The 19164-nt window shown below is 30.3% G+C and overlaps 1 protein-coding gene across 1 annotated transcript in view; it reads right to left on the bottom strand.

Moving 5' to 3' along the window:
- Window positions 1–202: 202 nt before the first annotated feature.
- Window positions 203–19164, bottom strand: part of LOC129215994 (alpha-1,3-mannosyl-glycoprotein 2-beta-N-acetylglucosaminyltransferase-like) — a 46605-nt gene continuing 27643 nt past the window's right edge. Inside the window, exons 6-12 of the mRNA XM_054850126.1 lie at window positions 16485–16623; window positions 15148–15282; window positions 11894–11984; window positions 11425–11529; window positions 10685–10775; window positions 7697–7867; window positions 203–6522 (exon numbers count right to left, since the gene is read on the bottom strand). Of these exons, the coding sequence (XP_054706101.1) occupies window positions 6409–6522; window positions 7697–7867; window positions 10685–10775; window positions 11425–11529; window positions 11894–11984; window positions 15148–15282; window positions 16485–16623 (846 nt within the window). The 3' untranslated portion in view covers window positions 203–6408. The remainder of the gene's footprint in view (window positions 6523–7696; window positions 7868–10684; window positions 10776–11424; window positions 11530–11893; window positions 11985–15147; window positions 15283–16484; window positions 16624–19164) is intronic.

Here is a 19164-nt window from a genome sequence, read left to right as displayed (position 1 = left end):
GCAGAAAACTAGTTCACTTTACTAATAAATTTCTTAAAACAACATTTTAATTTAATGACGTATAATCAACACTTCAGTGTGGATAAATTTGATATTTTATAGTGCTCTTTTTTTTTAAGGTAAGGTGTAGGAAGTATAGACCACTTAGTAAAAAATAATTTAAAAAAGCTATGATTTGAAGAAATAAAGAAGACAAAGAAACACATGTAAAAAGGGAAAATTTTATTTATGAATTTTTGTACTGGTAACTTAAGCCTAAAAAAAAAGTACATTTTGAAATTCATTTTTATCACCTTCCTTAAATAAATAATAACCAAAACAAGTATCACATTATTCCAGATCTAAAATCTGAATATAATTCATTTTATTACTCAACATTTTAAAAACATTCACTTTGATCAATTTTGAAATTTTTAGATAGTACAAAATGAAAATGATCCACAATTGAAGAGTTTAGTGGATAAACATGTAATGTGATTTTTGACTGATGCTCATGTTATTACCTCTTCCAAACTCATTTTTATTCTCTGCTGTCCATTAACATAAAGTGGATGAAACAAGGTGTGCCCAAATTCAAGGACATTGACACAGGACAGTTGAAAAATCCAAAAATTTACAAAATTCCTTATGTTATCAACACATTATCAAGCAGGGCCGGATTTAAGGGAGGGCAGGTGGGGCTACTGCCACGGGGCCTATACAACAAAGGGGCCCCCACAATAATAAAATTTTTTACAAAATATCTTAACTTTCACGGGTCGAAAATATCGGATATCTACATATATATAAAAATATTCGGATATATATCAAAGTATCGGATATTTTCGAAAATATGATGATCTTTTCGAACCCTGATTAGGGGTCTCCACTCCTTCGTTGCCCCAGGGCCTCCACACTTCCAAATCCGGTCCTGTCATCAAGTAAAAAGGAACTGCATGCATAGATAAAGAAACAGAACAAGTCAAAAATGTTAACTCTGATTTTTTCTGATCAATAAATTAGTCACATCACATATTCTGTTACTAAGCTCTTCTATTAATATGTAGCATTCAACTTGCAAAGACGGCTACACAAAATTTGTAGAATAAAAAAGTAACGAGAGGGAAAAAAACAAAAGTAGAGTCGTTCAAACTCAGCTCTTGATAACTCCAGAAAATTCAGGACATTTGGCCGTACCTGGGTAAGATAAAAAAAAAAACAAGGGTTGTGGAGTTGGATTAATTCTGGAGTTAAGGAGAAGGAATTTGAAGAATTAAAAATTCCAAGAGTTGGAGTTAGTCATTCATTCCTTCTCACTCTGCAGCCCTGGGAAAAACCTGTTGAGTGCACATTTCCAATAACTCCAAATTTTCACAAACTATGCACTACCTTCGGTCCACATTAGATCGAGATTTCAAGACTATACTGCATTGAAAATCAATTTCTCAATTTCTTATTTTTGTTTCAACTTCATTTTTGTATGTTGTGGTGCAGTTTGATTATTATCATATTCATCGGGAAATTAATGGGGAAATAAGTATCACATTACAAAAGATGGCACTCTAAGGGAAAACTCTAGGTTTCTTTTCCCTACCGATTTATTAAAGAAATAAATAAGATGCAAAGTCCTTGCTAATAAATCTAAGCATTCATGCAATTAACTTAAAAAGCAGGAAAAAAGAAGCATTTAACAACATTTAATTCATAATGTTAAATTGTTCTCAATATCAAAATATACTGCAAGTTTTGGATAAACTCAGTGAAGTCTGCTGCAAACACCCTTTAGGTACATTTAAGAAAATTTATTTAATTTCATAACATATGCCTTTATGGGGGGGGGGGAAGGAAACATATTCTGTAACATATAGTGAATACATCAAATTATACTTGGTAAAAGAAGTTTTTAAGGTCAAAAGCACTTTGTTAATAGTAAAAATCAACGAAATAAAAATCTTTCTTGGGACAATTTTAATGTTAACGAGCATTCAATAAAAATATATGGCCCTTGAAAAATAATTGAAATATTTGAAAACAGTAAAAAAATCTCCCAAGTAAATACCATTAGGGGCAAAAAAGCAAAATCAATGACATGACTTGAATATTAAAATAAGAGGAAGACATACATTTTGTCTTTTCAGCACAGATTTTTTTTGTTTAATATCGTTAGAAACGTTCAAATTAAAAATTTTAACATTAGTACAGAGAATATTTTAACTAAACATATGTCATTTTTCAAACATAACACCCAAAGAAAACATAACTCTATTAGTTATTTCATCTTTCTATTTATTTGAGTTATGATTGTATTAAATCGCCTCATTGGGGACAAATAGAAAAAGAAAGACAAGCGTGGAATAAAATATTATATTGTAAATGCAAGGTAAACATAAAAGAATCATAATTATGTAAGAGCAGAAGTTTTTCGTTGCTATTACCATTGCATTAGAGACAATGATACAAAAACACCCCCTTTTGAAATGAATTAATCGGCTGATCATTTCAAATTTTTTTTAATTCTTTTGATCAGAATTTGTAAGGAAGGTCACATAAATTTTGGTTTCACCTAAATTTTTTAAATTGAAATTTGCACTATATCTTGGAGGAAAATATTAGAGGTAAAAAGAAATCTACTTATAGCTTAAGAAATTGCTGTTTAAAATGAAAGAAAGGGAAAACAAGATGTGATTGTCAATTCTATCAAGTGTCAATTCACAAGGGTCAAAGTTTGACTCTCTGAAAAATTGAAAAGTATCCCAAAAATGTTTATTAAGGGCAATTAATACTGATATTTTGATAACTTTAGTATCATTTACGAAATATGTAAGTAGAAAAATTATTTAACAAATTGGGGGGGGGGGGATGATAGAATCGACTTAATTTACTATCTTCAGATGAAACAGACAATATCAGTATCTTGTATATTGATACACTTCACCGGGTATTTAACTTTTCTTGGGCTGTAAATCTTATTTATATTGTAGTACCTAAGGGTGGTGGGTAACAGAATTGATCCACTGCAGTTTACACATGGTATTGATACAAAAAGAAAGATAGTAAAGCAAAGCAAAATTCGCAGATGTGGAACATGTTAAATACAGTAATCCAGTGGCACAAATATTGTATAGACAATTATATAAAAAATGAGCATTTGTGGAAGATCAATATTTTTTTTACAAAAAAATTATATTTTATACAATTTACATCAATAAATACCTCATACTAATAATCAACTGCACTCATCTTCAGTCATAAATACAATATAGTTTACAACTGAAGATTAACTAATAATGAATTTTTAAATATACATCAAAAGCTAATAACAGCAAAATGTTGAAAGAAAATTATGAACAACAAAACCCAGTCATGATAGTAGGACTTGTTGTTGGTGGGCATGACCAAAGCCAGAATTTTTGTTTGTAATCATTACAATTTTTCTTTCTCATAGGCAGCATATTTCCTAAGAATATGAACCTAATTGTGATCAAAAAAGTAGAAAATTGCACGTTTTTTAGGTGTTTAATTACAGTGTTAGAGTTTTCTACCCCCCCCCCCCTTTTTCATATTTCTTGCATTAATTTTTTTTCAAAATTATTAATACAGTGAAACCTGTGTAAGTTGACCACTTGCGGTTCACTACTTTAGTGGTCAACTTAAACAGGTGAACTTACAAAGGTTGATTTACATAAGGGCTAATTCTATGCCTGAAAAATGTAGTCAACATACAAGGGTGGTCAACTTCACAGGTTTTCCTGTATCATCAATGAGTTAGGCTCATATAGAGTACAAATGAATGAAGAATATTCATAAAAACTTTCAGAACGATTGGTCAATATTTCTTTGAGGTAGAGTGCCCACCAGTGTGAATATATTTTCAAAAACTTTATGCATAGCAGTTACATTTAAAAAGTTGTTAGTCTTTTGAATGTTAGGTAAATTTTATGTAGAATTTGAGCACTTGAAGCAAACTAAATCATGCATCTTGCATTTAAATTATGTTACATTAAAAATTCATGAGTATTCAGAAAATCTGTACATGAATTAGAATGATAGAAAAATCTTTAAATAAAGATATACAATAAATATTCAATTTGTATTTTATTTACATTTCCCCTCTATACAATATATAAATTCTACTTTATATACAATTTGTTCAAGTCAATATCTGTCAATCTAAACTTGGACCTGTCAAAGGTCAAGGATAGTGATGTAAATTGTAAATTTTTGTACTTAAAATATTTTTACTACTAACCCTTTTGAAGGCAGAATGATGCCTACTCACTGTTTAACTTCCAAGTTGAACATATTCTGCTTTGCTGCCAGGATGGTTACACTCTAAGCGTTGGTTGGTTGAGCGTTTGTACTAGTGTTTAATTTTAAAAAGTCAATTTGGGAACTAAATTGTAAGGTTATTACCGGGATTTCTTCAGAATAAGAATGATAAAAATTCTTGAGGAACTGACAATGCATAGGGTAAAGAGTTATCAAAGTAGAAATCACAACTTATCTTCTAAAGGAGAAAATTACTTGTACAAATGCTCTACCAGTCCAAACTCAAGAGCTTAAAGACAGTTATCCCCTCCCAAGCAAAGAAATAAACCAAATAAATAAATAACATTGCTTTGAAACATAGATCTGCAAAAACTTTTTACAAAAGCATTACTAATCACATACACAATTCCCTCAAATATTCATTCATACAAAATTCATGAATTTGAAGAAAAAAAAATAAATTAGAATTATTACTAGAGCCCTTTAAACAAATTATACAAGCAAACAACTGATTAACAACAAAAATTATCAAACATTAAAACCTCCATCAGCTTTCATTCATGGATAATTTGAAGCCAATACAATTGAAAGTCTACGGGGAGGAACAATCAAAGTCCATTTTTCTAATAAACTCTGGTTAATGTATGGGAACAAGTAGATTATTACAGACAGTATTTAAGAGTAATATCATTCAGGCAAGAAAAATCATAGTGACAGAGTTTTAACAGGGAAGAATGAGGCTAACTTGTAAAAGATTCGAGATTTCAAGGTTAAAAACGTAATGAGGAAAATTTGTGAATGGTAGACTAAGATCATTCTTCCTCGCAGCCTGTCAATTACTATACCTTATTTAAATAACAAATAAATTTACAAAACTTTCAAGCATAATTCTGTTTTATTGCTTATCACTCAGGAATTAATTTTTAGAAATAGTAGGACTGCTCCCAAAAGAAGACACATCACAGTGCCTGGTACAAGAAAACTTGTGTATGAGGAAAACTAAAAAAATATTGTATCTAAGACATTAGCTTGAGATTGTAAGAAACCCCCCTTTCCAATATCTTGCGTTTTTGAATCTAGTCAGCAATCACAAATCCAAAAATGAGTCGAGGACAGAAAGTAAGAGAAATATCAGTTTAAAAAAAAAAGAGAGAAGAAACACAAAGTAAATGTTTAAATTTGTGAATAATTTTTTGCATAAAGGTTGTTCTTCAACTTTTTTTTAAAAATTAAGAATGTTACTTGCATTTCAATAATAAGTATAAAAGAACTGGCACATTCCAATGTAAAAATTCAAAAGAAATATCTCATGAATTATTTTATTTGTTTTATTATCACTTGAATTAAATAGTTTGACAAAACATGACAAAGACTTTGTTGCGATTGGGGTGGGAAAACCTCTCAGTTAAAAATCATGTTTTTTAGTTAAATCAATTCAACTGACAAAAGAAAATTTAAAGTAAACATGTTTCCAAAATCTAAACTTATTTTTGTTTAGTCAGTAAACATGAGAATACATGCAAATCATGTCATTAATGGGTGGAAAAATGGAAATGTTCCAAGTCAAACTGGTACTGGAGAAAGAATATTTATGTCAAATTAAAAAAAAAAAAAAAAAATGATATAGTAAAGCAATTTAGTAGCTGTTCAATATACCTCAGGGTATATTTTAACCCATAGAGAGAGAACGGAAAAAAAAAGGAAAAACAAATAATACATGGAAACACACACACATTGGAGAAGAAATGGTCTTGTATGTGTACCTATCCACATACTTGAGAGCATCTTACTTTTCCAAACATGAACAATTTTCCCCAGCACTGGTTTTGTTAAAAATAACTAAAGGGGAGGGGGAGAACTGTACATTTAGCAAGTCATGAAATTCCCACTAAAAATGATTCAATAAAAAAAATCATCCTCAGCATGCTTTAAAATGCTTAAAATTTGGGAACTTATTAGTTTTTCACTTTAGCATCAATGACCTTTAAAATTCAAGTCACATAATTTTTTACACTAATTCTATTTAAATTAGTCCTTAAAATAAAATATTTACAAATTTCCATTTTTGACAGCATTTGTATTGAGAAAATCCATCACCACGATGCTTAATGATCAGTGCTTTGAATGATATGAGATTTTTTTAAAATTCAACTTAATGTGCTAGCTCCATGTTGGGTCATAACCTTTCCAATCTGCTGGAGGTGCAAGATATACCCTTCGACCTTTGTACATGAAGCTGACTACACCACGATAACCAGTTCGAGGAACGCCCGACTGAAATAAAAGAGATTATATTTTATTACTACCAATAAAGTATAATTAATCAAATATCCTTAATTTTTCTTAGTGCTTCATCAAAGAAAGTATTTCTTATTCCAAATGAAAACATTTTGTCTTCCAACATTAATTTTTACTAAACTATTGTGATGGATTAACATGGGTAACTAATTTTAAAAAACAAAGTTAACTTTGATTACAGAGCAGAGAATATATATTAGCAGACTTCAAGAAATTATACCTTAAGAATAGTAAGGCAAGGAAAAATTATTTATGCACCAAAACAATGTTTTACACTTTGTTTTGATTGCCGTTTTAGAACTCTTTTCCCTGTTTTTTTCATTATGGCAGGGGTTTTTAAACTTCTCTGATTTGTAGCACCCTTTGAAGAATTTGGATTTTTCCAAGGCAACCTAGGCTATCTCTATTATATACATATGTATTGATAGCATGGACACTTAGTGGCACTCCTGGCCTTTTCCCGTGGCACCAGTTTGGGAACTCCTGCATTATGGGAGGATTTCTTGGTTAACTTTTTGTATTTAAGAATTTCAACAATCAAGAAGTTCCAAAGACACTTCAACCAATTAAAGTAATCTTCACATAGACAAAGAATAAAAGAATACACTAAAAACAACTTTTTGAAACTTTATCCTTCTTACACTTTTTTGACTGGATGCTATCAAGGGCGCCCATATGCAAAATTTTAAAGGGGGGCTCTGATATTTTCCCCATGGTTTAGCAGGATATTTTCCATAGAAATCGATTTCAGTACATATTATGGTTATTAAAATTTGACATTTTCAATAGCTTATTCAATAATTGCTGGAAAAGAAATGTTTTTACATTTTTGCAAAAAAAAAAAAAAAAGTACAAAAAGCAAGGAAATTCTAATTTCAAAGGGAGGGAGGCTTGAGCCTTCCCTTGTCCCCCCCCCATATGGGCGCCCTTTGACGCTATCGTTTAGATATCAAATTGCTAAATGTAAAACAATGTGAAATTCTTACTGCTTAGTTTTTTGTATGAATGCAAAACTGAAATACATTCTAAGCTTAATCTCACGCAAAATTGACAAGTATATTTTAACTGCAAGTATGCATTTTAAGTTGATTTTTCAAATTTCGATAATAAATCTAAATAAAACATTTAAAGGAATCAAAGTGTTAACAACCTTGAAATCATCCATAAGGCCTAGCGCTTTTGCAGTTTTCTTGAAGATGTCCTTATTTTCATATGTGATTCGAACAGGTTCTGAGTGCTCTATGCTTCCTCTCTGCAACTGATGTAAGGTTACTGGGGGCACCCCGTAGATTTGCTTCACGAATGCAACATCATAGTTGTCCTGAAAGCATGAATGTGTAATTTAAAAATACTATAAGAAACGTAAACATTGCACTATGCATATCACTGCCTCAAAGAAGTAGGATATCTTACTGTTGTTTTCAGGCTTAATTGTCTTACGGTTGCTCTGAGGTGCGATATGACTAAGGTGCATACTACCACGGTCAGATTAAGGCAAAGGCATATAGGATACAGGTCTAGTGCACCATTATTTGGGGCAGGCCTGTGTCCAGGTTTTCATAAAGGGAGGGGTTTTAAAGCTTACATCCTTTCCCAAGGAGGGGAGATTTTAACTGTACTCCCCCCCCCCCAGAAGAATAATTCTGGCTGTGCAAATAGCAGCAGTATTCCTGCGTACATTTTTTAAAATCAAACCTTGTTTGTTTCTTTTTTAATCAAGTCTGTTTACTATGCAGTTTTTTGCAATTAGTATTAAAAACCGCCCACAGATTCTTTTATAATGCATCATATATATTAGGTTTCATATTCTGAAATGCTGCTTAATAACACAAGAAAAAGCACAATTAACAAGAAAAAGCTTATTGTAGAAGCAAATTACATTTTCAAACACAATCAATGCATATTCGTAGCAGCAACATATACTGAATACATCATAACCTCCTTAAGCAATATTAACGTAGTTGATGCTTTGTGTTGATAAATCATTCAATAATCTCCCCCCCCCCCCATAGTTTTATAGTTTTTCTAAAATGTTATTCCAGTTAGTAAAGCTCTAACAGTCTTAAGTTGCAGAAAAACTTCAGAGAGAATTATTTTTTTTCTCTTCATACAAACTTTTACATTAAAGTTATAAAAGTCAACTATGCATTTTCTTCTTTTTGCTTATTATATTTTCTCCAATGGGAGGGGTTTAACCCCTAAAACCCTCCCCTTGGACACGGCTCTGATTTGGGGGAGGGCACCAACTTTTAGCAAAAGGTTTTAAAAATTTGTCTAAAAACTCTATAAAAAAATCTCTTTAAAATGTTTGTCTCCCCAAAATGCTCCAAGATTACAAACCAAGATATTTTTGTTACTTACATCTTATTGCAAACAAATTTGGGTTGAGAGACATTGGTCAAGATCTCCATAAGCAACTAAAATAGCTGAAAACATAGTTTTGAGGACATGAATTTTAAAGAAATTACCTCGGAAGAGCCCTTATTTGCGCTAAGTGTACTTATGACGTCCTTTTCGATTTGCATGCCCTTTTTTTAATGATAACCTCCCTCCTAAACCAGAAGTGGCTTGATTACAACTAAGGAGATCCTGATGGAATCTTAATATTATTATGTTTAATCATTATTAAAAAATATTTCTACTAATATTATTGCAACTTTTCACGTGACATATATGGTATCATACATAGAAATATGCAGTAAAGCTCCAATTATTGGAACTCTGACTATCCAAATCGCTTTAAAAATTTCAGAAAAAAGAGACAGACTAAAAATATTAGACTATGAAGCTAGGGTAGGCCCAGCACAAACATTACTAGGATGATGAGTCACGGTCTCATAGTGCGATTCCATTGTTGGCTTCTAATGTATAGCACTTGTAAGTACATCTAAAAATTAAAACTTTTCCTTTTAATAACTACAAGCCCTTTTTCTGTAAAGATAGTTTTTTCTCTTTCTTTTTCAGCACATACAGTAATAAATTAAAATTAAATTAATATGTATCCAATAATCCGAAATTTTGATTATCCGAATGAGGTCTGGTCCCAATTCATTCAGATAATTGGAGTTCCACTGTATATACTATATGAACATGTTGTAACATAAGATATTACCAAATTTGGGCTAGTTGTGATAATACATAAGCAGCAAAATATTTTATTGCTTCACACTTGTAAGTATAAGCAGGGAAGAGTAATCAAATAACATTCACACCCAGTATCCTTGAAACTCATAGGGTACAGTCCTGCATGTGTATATACAGAGTGATTCAAAAATCACGCAACCCATTATAGAATACTTAATATTTAAATAACTATTAACTTCCGATAAAATAATTTGAGTGATAACTGGAATGCTACGTTTTTCGAAATGACACAGTTTTTAGTTATATTTTCCATGCGCATTGACACTTTCAGCACCTTTTAATTTGTGGTGTGGTTAAAATGGGTTTTCCAGGATTAAAAACTTTTTACTAATGAGCAATAGTTTCACACTCTTTCATTTGAAGTTTTTGATGTTCTCAAAAAAAAAAAAAAAAAAAAAAATCAAATATTTCTCTTTTCAACAAGATAAGTTTTTTGATTATTATCCGGATTGCAAGAAACTGGAAATGTTGGTTCTTAGATGAAAAGATTTGATTTTTTTAAAAATTAGGTACTATTGTTACTAATTTTTGAATTGTTCAAGAACCAATCGCTAAACAACCATGCAAAATAATGTGTTTTTTGTAGACATTAACAGCTCTTTTCAATGAAGTTAGTTTTGAGTACATAATATTTCTTGAAGAGGATTTTATAAGGCTTCAACTTTCTAATAGACCCTCATGTTAAGACTATCATATTTGTTTCAAATTCAAAAAAAAAAAAAAAAATTGAAATAAAGGAATGAAATGTCATAGATGAGATCTGCTGCACAAACTTTTGTTCAAAGTGGATTACTTTGAAAGTTACCCTGCATGTGCGCAGGGGAGGAGGGAGGGGGAATACAGCAGTTCTTTCATTTTTATTTAAAAGAACAGACACTTTGCAAAATGCAAGGTTGTGTGTTACATTACAAATAAACAGTTTTTTTTTTAAGACAGAAATATAAACAGTTATTAAATTTTCGAAAACTAAGTGAAGTGCAATAAAAAAACTTACTTTTTTTAAATAACTGAGATCCATTTTAGTAAAAGGCACAAATCTGTCATTTAATCTGATAAATTTCAAATGCTTTTCATAGAAAAGACCGCTACAAAACATAAAGTATAAAATCATTACAATATACAGAGATAACATAATAAACAGTACACTTAAAAAGATAGTAAGGTCTTTGAAAATTTCCAAGGACTTAAAAGGACACTAGCAGAGTAGTCCAGAAAATAAAATGCACAAACCAGATGTATATCTGTACATAGATACACACACAAAATTTTGCATTTCATATTATTACTATTATTATTTTGCTATAAAATGAAATGTTTTAAGAATTTCCTTTCACAGAAATGTAATTGAGCTCATTTAAAATATGTTTTGCATTAAAAAATGTGTGATTCTTTAATAAAATTAGAACTATTTTAACAGTAAGATTTCTTAAATATTACGATTGAGCATATCCATTTTCTTTCAGATTCATTTTGGAATTTAAAAAAATGTAATACATTATGTGTATAAAATATCTTCAGAAAACAACAAAAAATTAAATTAATAATTATTTACTTAAATAAACTTGACTGGAAGACAATTTTAACAAATAAATTACATAAATAAATACAATAAAATTGGAAAGAAACTTTGCATAAATCATAGCTATCTAATTCACTGAGTCAATAAATATATTCATCATACATCAAACTATCACATGATGCATCATAAAAAATAAAAACTGATTGAAATCTCACTTGCTGACTCCCACTTTGCCAAATGTTTTGGAGCGAGAAATTTCTGGGCGGATACAAGCTCGTTCCTTTCTCTGGGCAGGCTGGCGAATCCAATCATCCCAAAATCTAAAAACAAAGCAAAATTTTAGCACAGTTGTGCAACAGCAAATTAGAGATTTCATTCTTTGATTTTCTGAACATAATTCAAAGTTAAAACACTGCCTTAATTTGTACTCAGATTTAGTTCATAACAAATGTTTAAAACCTTCTAACACTTATCTCTAAACTACTTTCAATTGAAAACTTGCACAATAAAAATTTTGTGCTTGACAAGTGCTCTAAAATCACTACCTTAAGATAACAGACAAAGCGGGGTACCCACCACACTCAAAAATAAATAGTAAAGAAAATGAAGTGCATAAATGAGAAACAGAAACAAGCTTGCAAAATCCTTAGAGAATAAAAACAAATAGTTGGCTAAAATTCTCACGCTTTAGGCCATTTTGGAGCCAGCTCCATCCAAAGTGATTTAGTCAGCATCCAGCCTAATCCTGGGAAAAAATCTGATCGGTACAGCAATTCTGCAAATAGAAATTATTCACATATTCACTTGAAGTTACGCAATATGAATAAGGATTTCAATGACTGTACCATGACATTAAAATATAAATATTTAAAAACAAATGCAACTTTAGGTAATTTAAGTCAATTGTTTGTACCAGGTTTTATGTTATTTATTTATTTATTATTAATGTGCATGTGATTCCCCCCTCTGTGGTCCGCGGACCCGCAAGGGTCAGCGAGTCCATGCCAAGGGGTCCGCGATGATATCCAGTTAAAATGTTAAATAAAATTGAGGTTGAAGGACGAGTAAACGATATTTTTATTCAAAAAGAAAGCACATTTATGAGGGAAAAAAAGTTCTTGCTTAAGTACATGCAGGACGCTGCAGATTCCCCCCCCCCCCCCCCACGAGACTCTAAAAAGTGAACACAGGACACATTAACTAATTTTGTGTACATGATGAAGTTCATATTGTTACAAAACTATATTAAGTAAAATGCAAATGCTGAGCACATTTTTACTGCTGGGATATTATACTTCAAATAAAACTTTTTCCATGAAAACATAAGTTTGTTGCTTGAGGTGTAAATAGGTTAAAAATTGATTTTTTCAAAAAATAATAAAATTAGTTTTTTTATATTTTTATAAGGCAACAAAGATAAAGTGTCAGTATATAGCATAGTTTGAACCTAAAAAAATATTTTATAGCTTAAACATAAGATCTTTCATTTGACTTAACTTGGGCTAAAATCCCCTGAAATTTGAATTCCAATTTAAGGCGTGTGTGAACTAAAGATCTTATGTAAAGATCAAATGTTTTGAAATTAAAAAAAAAAAAAAAAATCAATTTTTTTGAACCAGCCTATTACGCAGATCCTAATCACAGCATTACAAAGCTGTCAGGGTAGGTTTGCCCGAACCATAGTTAATAATTAAAATCCTAAAACGTTATAAAAATACAAGTCATACGAAAAATCAACACACTTTAACAAGGCTAACTTTGTTTTGTTCACTAACTTCAAAAGTATATATTTTATTAGCAAACTTGTAGAAATTTGGAGATAACATTTTTAATTCTAATTGAATTTCAATAGAATTTTACTGTTATAACTCAAAATAATAATGTAAGAAATGAAAACCAGACAGGAGCTCTGAAAAATATACAGCACAATGAATAACTAAATTTAATGAGAAGAGCATAAAAATATGTATTATAAAAAAAATAGTTTAAACTGTGTCAAATTATTATTATTTATTTATATTTATTTATTTTATGCGTCCGGGGGGGGGGGGGGGTCCGCCAAGTTCAGAATTTTTTCAGAGGAGGTCCCCGAAGTTTGGGAACCTCTGATATATTTAATTTACTTATTTATTTATGCCAAAAGGGCATAAATCATGTAGTTTTCTTCCAAAAGAGGTTAAGTTTTTTTTTTCTTCATTTACCTCTAAATAACTATGCTGCCAGGATTTTTTTCACCCTACACTTCAGAGTTATTAATATATATAGATTACCAAGGAAAATTATTTTGTGCTCAAAACCAAAATTAAATCTTACATAACAAAATTGCAATTCTTCAAGAATTAAAAAAACCATTTTAACGCCATTTGAAACAAGCTCTTCAATAACAGCATGAAAAGTACTTAACAATCAAATTTGAAATTTAATCGCAAGTTGGAACTAAATATAGCATTGAAATTGATTTTCATTGTGCTAGCTGTAGCATGAGTAAAAAAAAGTAATATCTCAGAAATTGCATGGAAAATTACATCTATTGCTCGTTTTAGAAAAATAAACTATGCTTCAGAGCAGAGAAATAGGCTAAACATACCATTTTCATTGCAATTTTGATGCAAATTTAAAATATTTTACTTTAATTAGACCCTGTAACTAATTAATGTTTTCTAATGTAATATTCAGAAGAATTTTTTAAAAAAATTAGAAAAACCACACATTTTTTAAAACAGTTATCAGAAAAAAAAGGGAATTTCTGACAATTTCATTAATTAAGAAGCTTGATATAAAAACAAGACATTTAGTGCTTTTTGTACAAAATGAAGTGTTAGTACATTATAGTGCAGTTTCCAAACTAGCTCGAACCTACTAACTCTTATAACTTTAAATGTTAAGCTAATTATCAAGAAATGTTTAGTTAGATCATTAATATTTTTTCATTACTTGAACTTTCTTCCATCCACTTTTTTTCCTTCACAGTTTGAGAAAACATTATGCAAAATTTTAATAGGGAGCATGCTCTTCCTGACTCATTGGTGACTATATTTGTTAACTACTTTGAAATCATGTAAAATTTAAGTACGAAACCATTAGCAAGAAAAAAAATATCTTTTAATACAATGGTTTTCATAAACTTTTTGACACTCAGGTGAATTAAGAATACAATAAATTGACGTACGATAAATTATCACTGGGCTGAGCCACCCAACACACTTTAAATTGAGCTGCTGCAAATATTAAATTCAAAACAAACTTAATCATCTTCATAGTCCGTACTTGGGGAATTTTTCTGAATTATAGAATATTTACATTTAAAAGATAAATGAAAATCAAAACATAGGCAATAAACTATTGATAAAATCCTGGCAAATAAATTTTACATATTTTTTTTTTTTTTTGTAATATGAGGAAAGCAATATGCTCCTTTTAGTAGTAAAATATTAGTATATTTCTGAAGATAAATTTTCCCTATTTTGACTTTTAGGAGCAAAACTGTTATCTAACAAATAAGACAAAAGAAATTTCAGCGTGAATCAGTATAATCAACTACAACACCAGCACAGACAGAAATTATCTTCTACTTGGGTTTATTGGTCAAAAAGGTCCTTACATATATATAAACTACTGTATTATGATTGATAATAATACTAAAACCAAGGCCTCTGGCAGGAGTTTTCCCAAAACTCCACCTTGACTGTACCACTAAACTACACATAAGAAAACAGGGGGTTATTTTAAGATGTTCGAACACAAATTTTTAAAATTTTGAAACTATTGATTTTATACGAATATTTTGACATATACTGAAAGTCCTACCTACATACTGAAAGTACTACCTTCCATCAACTGCATACTTTAAAATTTTGGGACAAATACAAGTAAAACATATTGTCAAGTATGTTATATAACATTTCAGTGTGAGTATTTAAAAATTTATTTAAAATTACCTGGTTCATATGCCACTACACTATCTTTTCCATTATCATTCCATGCAGATACACACCAAAGAGTTGGATCACTGTGTAAAATGGGATAAGTGGCTAAGAAATATTCGAAAAAATCAGGAGCAATATCTAAATCATCTGTAAAGAAGAAGCAATTTAGATATAACATAAAGTGAGGAAGGTAGAAATCGTCATTCATCGTAGATAAATGCAGTGACATTTTATCCAGTATAATAAAATGTAGCGAACAAGAGTTGAATTACTTTTGTACCAGAAGATTTTTAAATAAATAGTTGCCCATTAATGCGAAAGTCGAAGGGCCCTTTAGAAAAATTCATTATAGTTGTAATCTCGACTTATATAAAAGTCAATGCCTGTCTGTGTATCTGTCCGTCTGTCTGTGCGTTTGTGCGATGTACTGAAGAATCTATAGCACTTACAGACTTGAAATTCAGTTTGTAGGTAGTTTGAAATCTCTGATGATGCACCTTAAAGCGTTTTTTAAAATATTCGGTGTAGAAAATTTCAGATTAATTTTTAAACATATCACTGTCTCAAAATTTCTATCAGTTCTTGAGTTTGCCATTTTGTGAAGTATACATGCACGGAAGCCCTGAGAAACGAGTTCTAGCTTAACACAGAATAACGCTTAAAAAATCGAACCAAGCGTCAAATCACACTCATTTCTTATGAAGGTTTAAAAAAAAAATTTAATCTTCAATTCGAGCCCTGAATTTATTATGCTTAGAAACACTGCAAAAAAAAAAAAAAAAAGGGTGACTGTGGGGGTAATTTAACCTTATGCATTAAAACAATCCTCTACAATGAAATGAAAGAAAACCAAACAATTCAATGTGCTTAAAATTATGTCAATTAGATGCCATATAGAAAAAACAGTTCTCAATTTTTTCTTGCTTTTCAGATAAAAAAACTTGCAGAAAAAATTATGTAACTTGTACTGAATAGAACATTCTTTCTTCATGTTGCGGACATAATTCAAAATGTCCAACAAATTCCTGACACTCTGTCATCAACACATGTTAAACATAGCAAATTATTATTAAACTAAGGGAAGGGATCAACATAGTTACTTACAGGCTTTTTATTTATTTTTTACAATGTCAACAATATTTTCCTTTTCATCTTTTGAAAAAAGCAAACCAAGAGGAATAAAATAATCTTTTTCCACTTTAAATTGTTTATTATTATTTCTATTTTTTGCTAATGTCCGTTTTACTAACCCTTTCTTGATTAACAGATATAATGCTAACAATAAATTTAAATTAATCAAAATATGAATAAAATCAGTTAAATATAAGACAAATGAAAGGTACACTCACCTTCTACAATAATTACAGATTTGAAGTTGAAACGGAAAAAGGTTTCATTTAAAGCCCATCCATAATGACGTGCTATCTTATAATATCCTTTAAATTTCTTTTCTTTACCTGACAGTGTAATGTCACTCTGGTCAGGATGCTGAAATTAATATTTTTTTTTTAGCAACAGGGCAAATAAAGACTTTTTGAAATAGTGAAAAAGGAGTTCAAAGTCACTGTTTGTCAAAATTTGAGTGGCTTCAAAGTACAGAAGTACTAATTCTTTTTGAATGCGCGAATCATGCTAATAAATCCTGCTTATGAAGATTGTGGAAGAAATAGTATTGAACAAGCTCCATGATTATTATGTTTCCATTGAGCAGTTTTGAAAGTTTTTTTTCCTTGTAAAGTGTTAGTTTTGGAGTTATTTCCAAATACTATTAATGTAAATGGTACAAGAAAAGTTTCTTCTGGATATTCTATTTTAAATGGAATTTTACCATTAATGAAATTTGTATTAATGCTTTTGACAGAGGCAGTTCAGCAATCAAATAAATAATCCTTGATCAGGGAATAAATCCAATCTTTACAATTTCCAAGGAGCTAAAAAATTTCAGCCTGTCCTGTATCCAGGGGTGGAAAACCAAAAATTCATTTCTGTATCAGCAAAAATGCCAAATTTGTATCAGAACAAACAAATTTGTATAAGTAAAAACAGAGTTTTGCATCAGAATGAACAGTTTTGTATCAGGTGAATTCACACGTTTTGTAACAAAATCTTTAGTTTTGTACACTGTCACTACACAGTTTGAAACAAATATAAAACATTTGTAGCAAAAAAGAACACATAATTTTTAAAACTCAATTAGGTAGCAATATTACGATTTGAAAAAAGCGTGCAAAAGCTATTTTTAGTAAATGTACGATTTCTCATAATACATACCTACTAGAATCTTAATTTAATCCTGTGGTTATTTTCCAAAAGTTGAATTTGACCATGTCCTACTTTACCGATCATGATATGTATTTGGAGTGGTATTTTTCTACGCCAAAATTTGTTAAGCGGAAAAAATATGAAGTACTAAACAGGATATAATAAAAACGTTCTTATAATTCTGCACCAAAATTTCATAACTCTACATATCATATTTTATTTTTTCTCTTCTGAAAATATGGCAAATTAGACCTATCAACTTTAGACAAACCATCACAGAGTTGTTTCTCAGCAGCTGTTGCAAACATTTGTCATATATTTATTTATAGCATTATATGATACAGACAACAACTAAAGAATTTCAATTTAAAAATCCCTTTTGTGTGTTTATTACATACAAAGCTAAAGAGAGTGAAAAAAAACCTTCAAAAAACATATTTATAAGCAGATTCTAGTTAATAATAATAATTAAAAAAAAGAGGGGGAGGGGAGGAGATGCTTAAGAAGTGAGATTCTTTTTTACATTGGTAAAACAGATTTTTTTTTGGAATTGATAAGCTGACTTGAAAAGTAAAGTTTTTGGGTGCAACCATTACATTGATAAGTTATTTACACATACACAACCAAACTTACACACCCAGTTTAAATTTTCTCACCTTGTATCAATATCCAAAATTTTACTTTTGATACAGTAGACCTTCGCTTTACGCGGGGGTTATGTTCCACAGAAATGCCGCATAAATCGAAACTGCGTAAATTGAGACTTAACAGCAGTGTTAACATAGGGGTTAGATTCCATAGATAAAAAAAAAACTACTTCATTCTAGTGATGACTAACTATATAATAAGTTTAATGTGTACTTATATTGATTTTTATGCACAACATGCATAAAGAAAACATAAATTAATTTCACATTCTGTTCATAAAGAGGAGCTGGCAATGATCGTCTTTTGGCAGTCATTAAAAATTTTTCTTTGTAATTCTTTGCAGAGCATTAACGCATCCATGACCACTTGCGACATTTCCATGATAGAATCTTCCTTCACTAACAAATCAGAAAGATCATTTCAAATTGTCTAGGAATGGCTAAAATTTTCAATGTGAACATTTTTGGTTGTGTGCACCGATGTCAGTATCCTCGTTGGTTTTGGCCTCCTTTGTCACTCCCAAAAACTCTTCTTCCAGTGAGTTCTGAACTGTGTGAGTTTAATAACTTTACTTCTGGAAAGAGGTTTGGAACCAACTACATAGAATGTCTCTGGTGGTCCAAGCTCAATTATTAGCAGCCAAAATGCAGTTTATTATCAGTAATCTACAATCTTTAGGTGTTTGGATTTTGAAAGAGGGGATAGCTTTATCCGTTTGCATTGCTGCATCCGCGAAAAATCGAAACTCATCTGCGTGAAATAAAATAAAGGTGTCAAATCTTAAACTGTGTATAATCAAAACCCTGTAAACTAAACCCGAGTAAAACAAGGGTCTACTGTACTTGAATTCATCGGTCCTCCTCGCACTGACAAATAAAATTTTGAAAAAAAAAAAAAAAAAAAAAAAGAATAAATAAATATATAAAAGTTTCTCAAGCTTTAAAACTTTTTCAGTACTTAGACCTTTGAAAATGTTAAAATCCTTAAAAAAGAAGCTAAAAAAGTTTTAAAAATTTTAATTAACAACTACTGAAGAAATTATTTATCAACATTTACACAAAAAGAGAGCTCATTGTTCTTTTCAGGCAATGGATTAACATTATGTTTAACTTTATTAAG

The sequence above is a fragment of the Uloborus diversus genome, chromosome 2 (assembly GCF_026930045.1).
Source record: "Uloborus diversus isolate 005 chromosome 2, Udiv.v.3.1, whole genome shotgun sequence".
In the NCBI taxonomy this organism is placed as follows: domain Eukaryota; kingdom Metazoa; phylum Arthropoda; class Arachnida; order Araneae; family Uloboridae; genus Uloborus; species Uloborus diversus.
Note: the sequence above shows the minus strand (reverse complement) of the source record. Positions and strands in the feature narration are given on the sequence as shown.